This window comes from Canis lupus, chromosome 5 (assembly GCF_003254725.2).
Source record: "Canis lupus dingo isolate Sandy chromosome 5, ASM325472v2, whole genome shotgun sequence".
Lineage (NCBI taxonomy): Eukaryota > Metazoa > Chordata > Mammalia > Carnivora > Canidae > Canis > Canis lupus.
The window spans coordinates 33,186,025-33,197,523 of record NC_064247.1 but is presented as its reverse complement, the minus strand read 5'-3'; the positions used below and the strand labels follow the sequence as shown (position 1 = coordinate 33,197,523).

General features: G+C 57.1%; 2 protein-coding genes across 5 annotated transcripts; one reads left to right on the top strand and one right to left on the bottom strand.

Annotated features, from left to right (window-relative positions):
- Positions 1-1,012: 1,012 nt before the first annotated feature.
- SLC25A35 (solute carrier family 25 member 35) lies at positions 1,013-10,577 on the top strand. Of its 3 annotated transcripts, XM_035717087.2 has the most exons (6): positions 1,013-1,987; positions 2,862-2,927; positions 3,266-3,418; positions 3,740-3,874; positions 9,811-9,950; positions 10,275-10,577. In XM_035717087.2, exons 1-6 carry the CDS (start codon positions 1,613-1,615, stop codon positions 10,444-10,446), a joined length of 1,041 nt encoding a protein of 346 aa, XP_035572980.2. In that variant the 5' UTR covers positions 1,013-1,612; the 3' UTR covers positions 10,447-10,577. The 3 variants fall into 3 exon arrangements, with proteins under 3 accessions (XP_035572980.2, XP_035572981.1, XP_025284213.1); XM_035717088.2 differs by lacking the exon at positions 10,275-10,577 and having other exon boundaries at positions 9,811-10,131; XM_025428428.3 differs by lacking the exons at positions 9,811-9,950; positions 10,275-10,577 and adding an exon at positions 4,045-4,653.
- On the bottom strand, positions 4,619-6,083 carry RANGRF (RAN guanine nucleotide release factor). Of its 2 annotated transcripts, XM_025428429.3 has the most exons (5): positions 5,880-6,081; positions 5,669-5,785; positions 5,288-5,444; positions 5,109-5,194; positions 4,619-4,898 (listed from the first exon to the last, which is right to left on the bottom strand). In XM_025428429.3, exons 1-5 carry the CDS (start codon positions 5,978-5,980, stop codon positions 4,775-4,777), a joined length of 585 nt encoding a protein of 194 aa, XP_025284214.1. In that variant the 5' UTR covers positions 5,981-6,081; the 3' UTR covers positions 4,619-4,774. The 2 variants fall into 2 exon arrangements, with proteins under 2 accessions (XP_025284214.1, XP_025284215.1); XM_025428430.3 differs by lacking the exon at positions 5,109-5,194 and having other exon boundaries at positions 5,880-6,083.
- Positions 10,578-11,499: the final 922 nt, after the last annotated feature.

Genomic DNA, 11,499 nt, shown 5'->3' with positions numbered 1-11,499 from the left:
ATAGATACTTAGCATTCCCATTTACAAAAGAATCTCTGAAATGTTAAATAATTTGCCTAAGGTCATCTAGCTGGTAAGCAAATAGACACACACAGGAACTCCAAAGGGCACTCTGAGTCTAAATGTGGTGGCTGCTTCACACGCAGGCAGACAGCCTCTGCCGCCTCCTCCTCCTCCTCCTCCTGCCTCATCCTTTCTTTCTCCAAGCCTTCTTTCTCCCTCAAGCCCTTCCCGGAGTGGCTAGCTCCCCCAGCCTCTTTCACCAGTTCACCCGTGATTAACAGCTACCAGACTCACGAGCAAGGACAGGAGTCCAGAATCCCAGGCGCCCTCCCACCGCTAGCTGATAGTGGAAGGCTAAACCCGGGGATCAACCTCCCTGTCTAGCCCGGGTCCGCCCTTCTCTGGATTGCGGCGAGGATCAAGAGCTCAGGGCTGTGAGTGCGCTCCCACGCCATCCTTCGCTGCCCGCAGCCAGCCACACCCTGGCTCTGGGACCTACGGATCCGGTCGCCGGCCTTAGAGATCGGCCCGGTCCAGCAGGTGTGTCCCCTCCGCACCTGTGGGCGGAGCCCCAGCTTCCGGGCTCACCTGGCGCCAGAATCGGCGGGGGGGGGGGGGGGGGGGGGGAGCTAGCAGATCCGCAGGCTGGCAGTCCCCGCCTGCCGCCGACCCGGACTGGAGGGAAGGGAGGGGCGCCCTCCACCTGCCCCGGGAGCGGCGCCAACACCCCACCCCACCCCACCACCATCCCCCGCCCAGTAGGGGGCTGCTGCCTCGGCTCTCGGCCTCGGCTCGCCAAGCTGTCCTCCCCGCTCGGCCCCCGGGGCGCCCCTCCCGGAGCCCCGAGTCTGGGGCGCGGGCGCCGGCGCCGGCGCGGGGAGAGTTAATTCCAACGCTCTCCACGCGGATTCCGGGGGCCGGGCCGCCGAGGGCGCCTCCCATTGGCCGCGGAGCTGGCTCGGCGCTGATTGGCTGGCGCTGCCGGCCCCCGCTCGCCTCGGCTCCCCATTGGGCGCCGCGCTCCGCTGCTGGAGTGTGGCGGCCCGGCCTCCGCAGGCTCCCCGGGCCGAGCTGCTGCGAGCTCCGGCAGCTGCCTGGGGACATCATCCCCGGCCCGGAGTTCCGACTTCCTTCACCCCCACCCCCGATCCAGACGCCACCGATCTCCTCCCGGATCCTCTTCCTCCGTAACCTGCTGGTTTTCTTTTTCCTCTCTCTCTCGGCTCCCATCGCCCCAATCCGCCTTTCCCTTCCCTGCTCCCGGGCCCGTGGCTGACCATCCCCATCATCCCACCTGCCATCCGCCTGGCTTCTGCCCCTCCTTGACCTCGGATCCCGTGACCGACGGGGCACTGCCATAACCTTCCCACCAGACTCTCCTAAACTCCTTTTCCTTCTCTCTTTGCCAGCTCCTGACTCCCAAATTCCAGCTAACCTTTGACCTCTTGACATCTGACCCTAACATTCTTCACCCCAAATCTCTCAGTTCCTGCCTCCTGCAGTCCAAACTTGCCAAGACGGAGGCCTACCCCCTGAGTTCTGACTCCATTTCTGAGGCTCATTTTTACTTTCTTACTCCTGGGTCACTTCCTGTCACTGCGACCCCACCATGGACTTCTTGATGAGCGGCCTGGCAGCCTGCGGGGCCTGTGTGTTCACCAACCCTCTGGAGGTGGTAAAGACCAGGATGCAGTTGCAGGGAGAATTGAAGGCCCCCGGCACCTACCAGCGGCACTACCGAAATGTCTTCCACGCTTTCATCACCATCGGCAGGGTGGATGGCCTGGCTGCCCTGCAGAAGGGACTGGCCCCTGCCCTCTTATACCAGTTCCTGATGAATGGCATCCGCCTGGGCACCTACAGCCTGGCTGAGGCCAGAGGCTACCTGCATACTGCCGAAGGCACCCTCAGCCCTCCGCGAAGCGCAGCAGCTGGGGCCCTGGCTGGGGTCATGGGAGCCTATTTGGGGAGCCCCATCTACATGGTGAGAGGAAGGGTCTTGCCTGGGGCCTCCAGGCAGACCCTTGGTGTAGGGTGGGGCCTGGGCCTTCACAATCTGACACTGAGATTGGAAGTGGGTTTGTGCAGGGAACAATGAAGAATCTGAGTAACATCGTCAGTGGGTGTAGGGATGAGGGAGAGTCCTGGGCACCACAGAATTATAATCCCACAGTCTCCTCCTTTGAGTTTTCTGGAATAGGTAAAGGATCAATAGCCTGAGGCCCAGAGAAGGGAAGTGACCAGCTCAAGGTCACACAGCTGCTTGCTGCTAGGACTAGGTTCTGCTTAGTGTTCCTCCTGGAAGACACTGGCGGTCAGGCAGTTCTATAAGAGAGGCAAATCTGGTCTCACTCCTAGGATATGACATTCAGAAACAGTGACCCCTCCAAAGTCAGCCTCCACATGCCTCCTTGGGGCTTGGGAGCCAGAGAGCAAGTTTTACGGCAACCTGCCCCAGAGTTGGATGGAGGAGTCTGGTCATGGTGGTAACTAGAGATCCAGTCTGGGAATAGGAGCTGACATGAGAGGCCGGACACCCAAGTGCTGCCTAACAGGGACAGTCTTAGGAAATGTTGCCATTCTCTAACCTGTCCATCCCCCACTCAACCCCCAAGGGAAGGAAGATGTAGAGGGCGTGGGGTATCTTGCAGTGCTAGGAGATCCATCCCCTGGGACCGGAGCCAAGGGACACAGAGTCTCATGACCAACGTGTTAAGTGGGAACAACAACAATGATCAGATTAAAAGGATACTCCTTGCTGAACACCCTGGAGGAAGTGTGATAGGGTCAGGCGTTCAAGTCTTTGAGGTGGGAGGCTGACCACTGGGCCGTAGGCCATGACATTCTCTTGTCCCCAGGTAAAGACACACCTGCAGGCACAGGCAGCCTCAGAAATTGCTGTAGGACATCAGTATAAGCATCAGGTAAGTGTTTTCCAACCCTACTGGGGTCCCTGCCCATTCTTTCCCGTTCCCCCCACTTCCTGCACCACCCACCCCGCAGCTCTCTGCCCGTGCCCAACTGCTGCAAGGCAGCCATGGCTTGCCTAGCCCACCGATTCAGCACCCACCCCCTGCCCCTCCTGTGGAGTGGTGAGGAAGAGAACAGTGCGGGTGATAGAAACATTCCAAATCTAAGTCCACATGGAACTGGTTGTCCAGACACCGGGTACCCGTTCAAGACCCCTCTTTGGCAGGGTTAGGTGGCAGCTCCCTGATGCCGGGGTGACTGAAGCCCGCCCCCGTGGTCTTCCCCCTACCAGGGCATGTTTCAGGCGCTAAGCAAGATTGGCCAGAAACATGGTCTGGTGGGGTTGTGGCGTGGGGCCCTGGGCGGCCTGCCCCGAGTTATCATCGGTTCTTCCACCCAGCTCTGCACCTTCTCATCCACCAAGGACTTCATCACTCAGTGGGAGGTACTGCCCGGCAAAAGGGATGGGGCCACACTGGGGGTGCGGGCAGTGGGAGGGCAAGCTGAATTGGGGCCCATGAATGTCGCATGGTGATGTTCGATGCGAGGGAATGGCAGGAGGACTTGAGGGTCACAGACTCTTTACGCCCTTCCCATGATCCTCTTGTCACCTCATCCCAGATGGTGCATCTGAGTGCTGGAGCATCCTGCCCTTGGGAGCTCCCTGAGTTACAGGCTCTCTACTCTATCCCCAGGGCAGGGCCCCGTTCTTTCCCAGGGGTTAAACAATTGGTTGACAAAATTCTCTTCCTCCCTCCACCCTTAGATATTTCCTCCCCAGAGCTGGAAGGTTGCTCTGGTGGCTGCCATGGTGAGTGGCATTGCAGTGGTCCTGGCCATGACACCCTTTGATGTGGCCAGTACAAGGCTCTACAACCAGCCCACAGATGCTCGGGGCAAGGTAAGGGGGTACTCTGGAGTGCCAGCAGGCAGGGAAGGCCAGGCGGTGGGTGAAAGCAAATTGTGGGTGCAGGTGGGACAGCCTAAAATGCAGCCCGCTGAGATGACGCCCCTGGTGGGCTCTGACAGACTCCTTCCCTGTGCTCTCCCTCCCTCTCAACCCGCTCTCAGGGCCTCATGTACCGGGGGATCCTGGATGCTCTGCTGCAAACTGCTCGGACAGAGGGCATTTTTGGCATGTACAAGGGTATAGGTGCCTCCTACTTCCGCCTTGGCCCCCACACCATCCTTTCCCTCTTCTTCTGGGACCAGTTACGCACCCTCTACTACACGTACACCAAATGACAACAGCCACTCTTGCACACACCACCAAATCAGCACTCCTTGGACACTTCTGCCTCCACTACTATATCCTGGTGACTTCTGACCAGGTGACCTGTCATCCACCCAAGGGGGACAGCCAACACCACTCCCCATCTGTTTTCTCAGGGTTAAATCACTACAAGGAACAGTCTGCCTCCCTTCCTTGGGTGTCACTTTAAACCTTCCCTACCCATCCTCCTGGACACGTCACACCCCCTCTCTCAGGGCAGAGCCAATCACTCCAAAGTATTCCCTCCTTTTATGTGGATGGCCTTGGGTCCCCTTCTGATCCTATGCACAAACTTTTAACCCCCCACTCCAAGACCAAAAGGAACCAGGGGGGACCCAGGTGTCTTGTTGGATTCAGCAAGGCACAGAGATATTATCTTCGTTATAAAGCAAGTTTATTTCTGCAGACAGGAGGTGTCTTATGTTTATGCACAGGGAAGGAATTAAGGGCATATATCCAACTCCTTGGTCCCCTTGCAGAACGGGGTCCCTGTGTGCTTCAGCAGCTTTACGCAGTGTTTCAGCATCTTTACTGGGGACCAAAGATGTTGGGATCGTGAAGGGTCAGACTAGTCACCAGCTGTTCAAAGTCACCCAGGCTCCAGGGCAGAAGTGACAGATTTTCAGGACCAAGAGATAACCTATTGTCAGGGCTTGGGGGTGGGGGAACAGATGGAGAAAGAACATCATCCAGGCCTCAGGTGGTGACAGTCCCACTTCCTGTTCCCAGGAGGACCCCAAGCCTCTGGCCCTCTCCCTCTTTCTTGGAGGACCCCACCAGCCAGTCTCCCCGCTCTGCCCCTCCCAGCAGATCCTCCTGGGGGACCCAGTCATGAGCCATGTGTCCTTTCTGTCCTCCTTACGGGGGCTCATTGAAGGTGACCAGGACATCAGTCTGATAGCGGGGCAGCCGCAACAAAGCCTGGTGCACCATCACGTCCTTTGCTACCTGAAGGGATCAGGGTCAAGATGCTTACCTGACCCCGCCCCCCAGGGCCCCTCCCATCACCCCTCCAGGAATCTCACACTCCCGTGCTCTCACCTGGTGGTTTTCTTTAGCTACCTGCTGCTTGCCAGAGAGGACCCAGGCTTCTTGACAGTAGCTCCGGAGAGCCAGGTTCTCCGAAAGGAGGGGCTGCACACTGTCCACTTGCAGGGCCCTAGCCTCCTGCATCCCGCCCACGTCCTCAAAGTGGTACCTAGAGGAGGGGGCGCGGGCGGGGTCAGGGAGGGACGGTGACCGGCCGCCCACTCCCTCCTGCCCAGCATCATCGAGCCCTTTAAGCTTCGCTCACTTCCCGCGATAAGGTGTTGCCCTTGGGCTGTCTCACGGCCCTGATTAACCGTCCTGCCGCAGGCCCCGCCCACCTCTTCGGCTCCGGCCCTCCCATTGGCCAGCCGCGCGGGCGGCCGCCTCCCTCACCGCGCAGCCTCCTCGCCCTGCACGTGGGCCTGCAGCTCCAGAAGTTCCACGATCAGGCTCTGGTCAGTCACGCGGTGGCAGAAAACTTCCTGATTGTCCGGGACCGGTCGCAGGTCGCTGGAGAGAGTCGAGGCAGACCCCCCCCACCGGCTGAGCCCTCGCTTCTCCCCTCATCCCACCGGACGGGTCCGCGGCGCTCGCGCCTTCTCACCTTACGTCAAGGGCCCCCGGAGGCAGAGTGGCGGAGAAGGCGCCCCCGAACAGCGGGTAGTCTCGCGTGGGCTCCATGGGCCTGGGACTGGGTGCGGGCATCAGAGAGATATAGAAGAAACTCACGTGTGGCCACGCGGCATCACCATCACCGCCGCCGCCTCCGGTCCACCTTAGCTCCCGCCCCTTTACGGGTTGGCCCCGCCCCCTCGGCCGCGCTGGCCAATTAGCGTCTGCGCCTTGGGGGGCGGTGCCCAGCGGGGCGGCTCCCGGAAGCCTGGCTCTCGCGGGGGCGGAACCTGGGGGCTGCCGCGGGCTGCAAGCGGCGAGGTCCGACCCTGGCGCCGGGGTTTGTGAGCGCCCGGTGCCCTCCAGCCCGCGCCCACAGTCTCCCTTCTTTAAAGAGGTCGCGCCTTCTGAGACTGTCGCTTGAGACCTTCCTTGGGGACCCTTGCTCGGGCAAGGGGTTGACGTCTGGGTGGGGTCTCCTGAATCGGGAGAATACCTTGAAGGTCTTGCAGCTCCCTTCTTGGGGGGGACTTGGAGGCAGCGAGCTGCAAACCCGACCGCTAATTCCCCGGATGCGGGGATTTAGGGGAACAGTGGGGCCAGGTGTGAGGCCCTTCCTGCAGGCGAGACCCAACCCGCGGATTAGGCGTTTAATCCGTCTCAAATCTTGCCTTGAGAACTCGGTGGGGGTGGGTGGGGTGGAGAGGCTGGCCGCCCCCACACGCACCTGGAGGAAAACACGGATTAAACCCTCTGTTGTTTCTCTTTCATTGATTTTTTAGAATGTTCTCAAAAGTTTTCGCCCAGTTACATTCTCCCAGCTGATTTCTCCATTCGTGTTTAATCCCCAGCGCCTGCCAGTGTTCAGAACATAACAGGGCCATTAGGTATTGTGGGATGAATGGATAAACGCCTTACCCACGGGGTTCCAAGTGCTGCCTCTACTTACGGACCCTAATGATTTCATGGCCCTGGGGCCAGGGGACTCCTCATTTTGGGGCCCCTTACCGAAGCTGGAGATACAAAGGCAGTTAGGTCATGATCCCTGCCTCACCAAGGACTGCTGGGAACACTTTGAGTATTAAAGGTTGACCCAAAATTCACCAGGGCATCCTAGGGGTGTTTTAGGCAGAGGAATATCAGGTGCAAAGACTTGGAACTTTTGGGTTTTTTTGTTTTAAGTTTTTTTTTTTTATTTTATTTTTATGATAGTCACACACACAGAGAGAGAGAGAGGCAGAGACACAGGCAGAGGGAGAAGCAGGCTCCATGCACCAGAAGCCCGACGTGGGATTCGATCCCAGGTCTCCAGGATCGCGCGCTGGGCCAAAGGCAGGCGCTAAACCGCTGCGCCACCCAGGGATCCCGACTTGGAACTTTTGAAAGGGCGTATCTTGGGAGATGGAAGTGTATTGGCTTGGCCAGGGTGCAGTGAGGGACAGGTGGCAGGAGCTGGAAACAGTGACACTGGAGAGGACTTGTGCACTTTTTTTTTTTTTTAAGATTTTATTTACTTATTCATGAGAGACACAGAGAGGCAGAGACACAGGCAGAGGGAGAAGCATGCTTCCTGGGGGGAGCCCGATGCGGGACTCGGGACTCGATCCCTGGACCCCGGGATCACGCCCTGAGCCCAAGGCAAATGCTCAACCACTGACTCACCCAGGTGCCCCTTGGCGGGGGGGGGGGGGGGGGGGGGGGGGGGGGGGGGGGGGTTGAGTCCCGCGTCCGGCTCCCTGCATGGAGCCTGCTTCTGCCTCTCTCTCTCTCTCTCTCTCTCTCTCTCTCTGTGTGTGTGTGTCTCTGATGAATGAAGGAATAAATAAATAAAATCTTAAAAAAAAAAAAAAAGCAAGCCCCAATAAAGATTCTGGACATCAAGGCTCAAGGGAACTTCTTGGATGGCAAACACACTGATGTGTCAGGGAATGAGCTTGGAAGCTCTCCTTCCAGGACCCTTCCAGATCTTACATTTATGTGTCCTTAGAGTGAAACAGCAATCAAAAGTATAGTACTTCCCTTAGTTCGAGTTGTTTCAGTGAATTATTGAACCTCTGGGCATTTCAGGAACTGTGGGATTTATAGCCAGTTGGCCAGAGATGTGGTTACTTAGGGACTTGTAAGATTTATGGTTGGCATCTGAAATGAGTGTTGGCTGGTGGAAAACAGACTGTACCTTGAGGCATCCGATGCTTATTGCAGTTGGTGTTAGACCAGTCAGGGTGAAACAGAATAAGAAGTCGGTAATATCCCAAGTTCAGGGGGATGAGGGTCTACACTAAGCTCGTAGAGAGACAGGAGAGGAAGAGATGAAGCCAGAAAAGCAATAAGCAAGAGAAGCCATAGTCTGGGGGGTCCGCAAAGCGTAGAGGAAGCATGAAGAGAGTGTCAAAGATGGTGGCCAGGCCAAGAAGAATGGTGACGCCCGACAGAAGTAGGCAGTGAAGGGTTTGGTTGTGGACAGGGCAAAGAGGAGAGAGGGCCTCTGTTCTTGCCCCTAAGTCACAAGACTGGGTGCTTTACTGCCTCCACTTCCCAGAGGTAGAGTCCAGCCCCTCTGATCCTGCCATTCCTCCTTTTGGGTGTGGGATTGTCCAAGCCAGTGACACCGAGACAAGTGCACCAAGTGACCATACTCAGCGACATTCCTCAGGACCCTCTGCCTGGAGCTGGCAAAGGGCATGCGCCCTCCGAATGAGTGTCATGTTCTCCTAGCTTGGTTCTGGCAGCCCGCACTTTTGACCTCTCGATGGACAAGGGCCCTCCTGCATTTCACATGTGTCTCTCAGCATCTGTTCCAGAAGTAGGAGGAGGAGGTGACTTGGGAGAGGTGGTACGCTGTAGCACACATCCCCCACCCTCCATCGCCTCCCCCCACCCCCCATGGCCTGGCCTGCCTCTGAGGGAGGGAGGAGGTGTGGGGAGGGGTCTCGTGGCAGCTCTTCAGAATCTGATGGATCCTCACGGGGAGGGGGAGGTACGTTACATTCTCATGGGTGAGGAGGGGTCTCCTCGGGCTACAGTCCCTGTGTCTTTAACCCCCGGGGTGGGAGTAGGGGTGGGAGGGTGGGGGAAGCCCCCTATTCCTTCCCTTGGAACCTTCTGGAAGGTATCGTTGGGAATCCATGGGGCCCCAGCCCCCAAAGTGCCACACAACTTTGTGCTTTTCATCTGCTTTAGTTAGCTAATACATCACTTCCTTGTAACCAGCCACAGGGGAAGTGTTGGGGGTGGGGGCAGGCTGCATGCACTCAGTTGGGAGAGGATCTTGGGGCCAGAAGAGTTTGCCTCGGTCAGCAGAGCTAGGACTCGGCGGTGGAGGGCTTGGGCTGGCTCCCTAGGCCCTCTGTTGCCCTGGCTTCCTTCCCAAGGGCATCCCAGGATATTCCCGCGACTCAGGTGGTGGGAAGCCAGCCACTGAGCCTCCTAATTTTACTGCCAACCCCTTAAACACGGTTGCCGGACCTCCTAGGTGACCTTCTCCGTACGTACATACACCAGGGGCTCCCAGATCATCTCCATCCCAGACCTCTCCCGCCAGCCTGCTGGATACCTCCGTTCTCGCGGCCCACTAACACCTCAGTCCCAGCGCGGCGAAGCAGAGCCCATCACCTTCCTCCCAGCCTCTGTGATCCAATCACAACTACAGAGATCAGCACCCACCTGGTGGTCCAACCAGGAAGTCTGGGCTTCACCCATGGGCTCTGCTCTGTCCTCATCCTCTCATATCCAGTTCCTGGTGATTCTGCACCCCAGCGGCTCTGGGATCCTTCCATCCCCTTCCATCTGGGCTTCCACTGCACGCCCCAGTTGAAGCCAGCATTTCCTGCCTGGAGAGTGCTGTGCCTGCTTCCTGGCACTTCATTCTGCTCTTCTCAGGTGTCCTCCGGTGTCCTTACTCCTTTCCTTTCCTATCATGACAGGTGTCCTGTCATTCCTGGGAAGCCCTCGCTGAGCCTGACAGGTGGTGCCCCGTTCCCTGCAGAGCACTCCCGTGGCACCCTGAGCCTCTCCTAGAAGATCCTCCGTGGAGATGGTTCCTTTCGGCTCTATCTCCCTCCCTGTGAGTGCCCTGGGAGGAGGCCCTTCACCATTCTCTTTACCTGAGTGAGAGATCCTCTTGAATCCCCCCCATTCTGTGGCCACAGGCTGACCTGGCAGATAAAGAAGCTGCACAAACCCACCCCTCCCCGGCGTGGGGGGCGGGGAGTGACTCACAGTCGCAGGCACTCCTAGTGGGCTGCTCACACAGGAAGGTGTTTCCTGGAACCTGAGACAGGATTCCAATCCAAGCCCCACCCTAGCAGCCCATGGGGCTCCACTGTCTGGCTGGTGCTGCCCCCACATGTCCAAGGACTGGCTGAAATTTCTTTAATTTCCACCCCAGAGTCAGGAGGTGGGGAGATGGGCCTGCCTGCGCCCCCGGACCCTGTTGGCTGCCAGGCAGGTGTTACATTGAGAAAAAGGTAAGACTTACTGTTTTTGTGTCCGTCTACCCCCCCTACACACACACACACACACACACACACACACACAGTGTCCCTCATTTGATGTCATAAGAGCTTGTCACTTTGAACCACTAGAGAAAGGAAGTAAAAGAAATAAATGCTTGAGAGGACCTGTGAAGCTGAGCCACCGGAAATGAGAATCACTGAGTGATTTTTTCTTTTATAGAAGAAAAAAAATCTATCAATCTTTACTAATGTTAACATTTATATTTATTCATGTGTTCCACCTGTACTTACTGAGCACCTAGAGGGTGACAGGTGCCATACGAGGTGGTGAGAGAGAGGTAGAGAGACCGGCAGAGAAGAAGCAGGCTCCATGTAGGGAGCCGGATGCAGGACTCAATCCTGGGACCCCAGGATCATGCCCTGGGCCGAAAGGCAGGCACCAAATCACTGAGCCACCTGGGAATCCCTCAACTGAGATTGTTGATCAAATGAATTCTGTGTTAAGATTGCAAAAGTGAAGAATACGCCGCAGCAGTGACTTGGGCTGGAAAGGGTGTGCGGAGCTCCCAGCATCAAGCTGTTGACTGATGAAACCCCAAAAAAGGAAGGGACTTTATTAGCTTTAGATGTTGCTACAGAAGTGTTTTGTTTTGTTTTGTTTTGAGTGAGAGAGTGAGTGTGAGCTCCAGGGTGGGGGGCAGAGGAAGAGGGAGAGAGAGGATCTCAAGCAGACTCCGTGCATGCTCAGTGCAGAGCCTGACACGAGGCTCAATCTCACGCCCCTGAGATCATGATCTGAGTGCAAATCAAGAGTCAGATGCTCAACCAACCAAGCCACCCAGGCAGCCCTATTTTTTTTTAAGATTTTATTTTATTTTATTATTATTTTTTTTTTTATGACAGTCACAGAGAGAGAGAGAGGCAGAGACACAGGCAGAGAGAGAAGCAGGCTCCATGCACCAGGAGCCCAACATGGGATTCAATCCCGGGTCTCCAGGATCGCGCCCTGGGCCAAAGGCAGGCGCCAAACCGCTGCGCCACCCAGGGATCCCTTTTTTTAAGATTTTAAAAATAATCTTTGCACCCCATGTCGCTCAAACACACAACCCAGAGATCAAGAATCACATGCTCCACTGACTGAGCCAGCCAGGTGCCCCT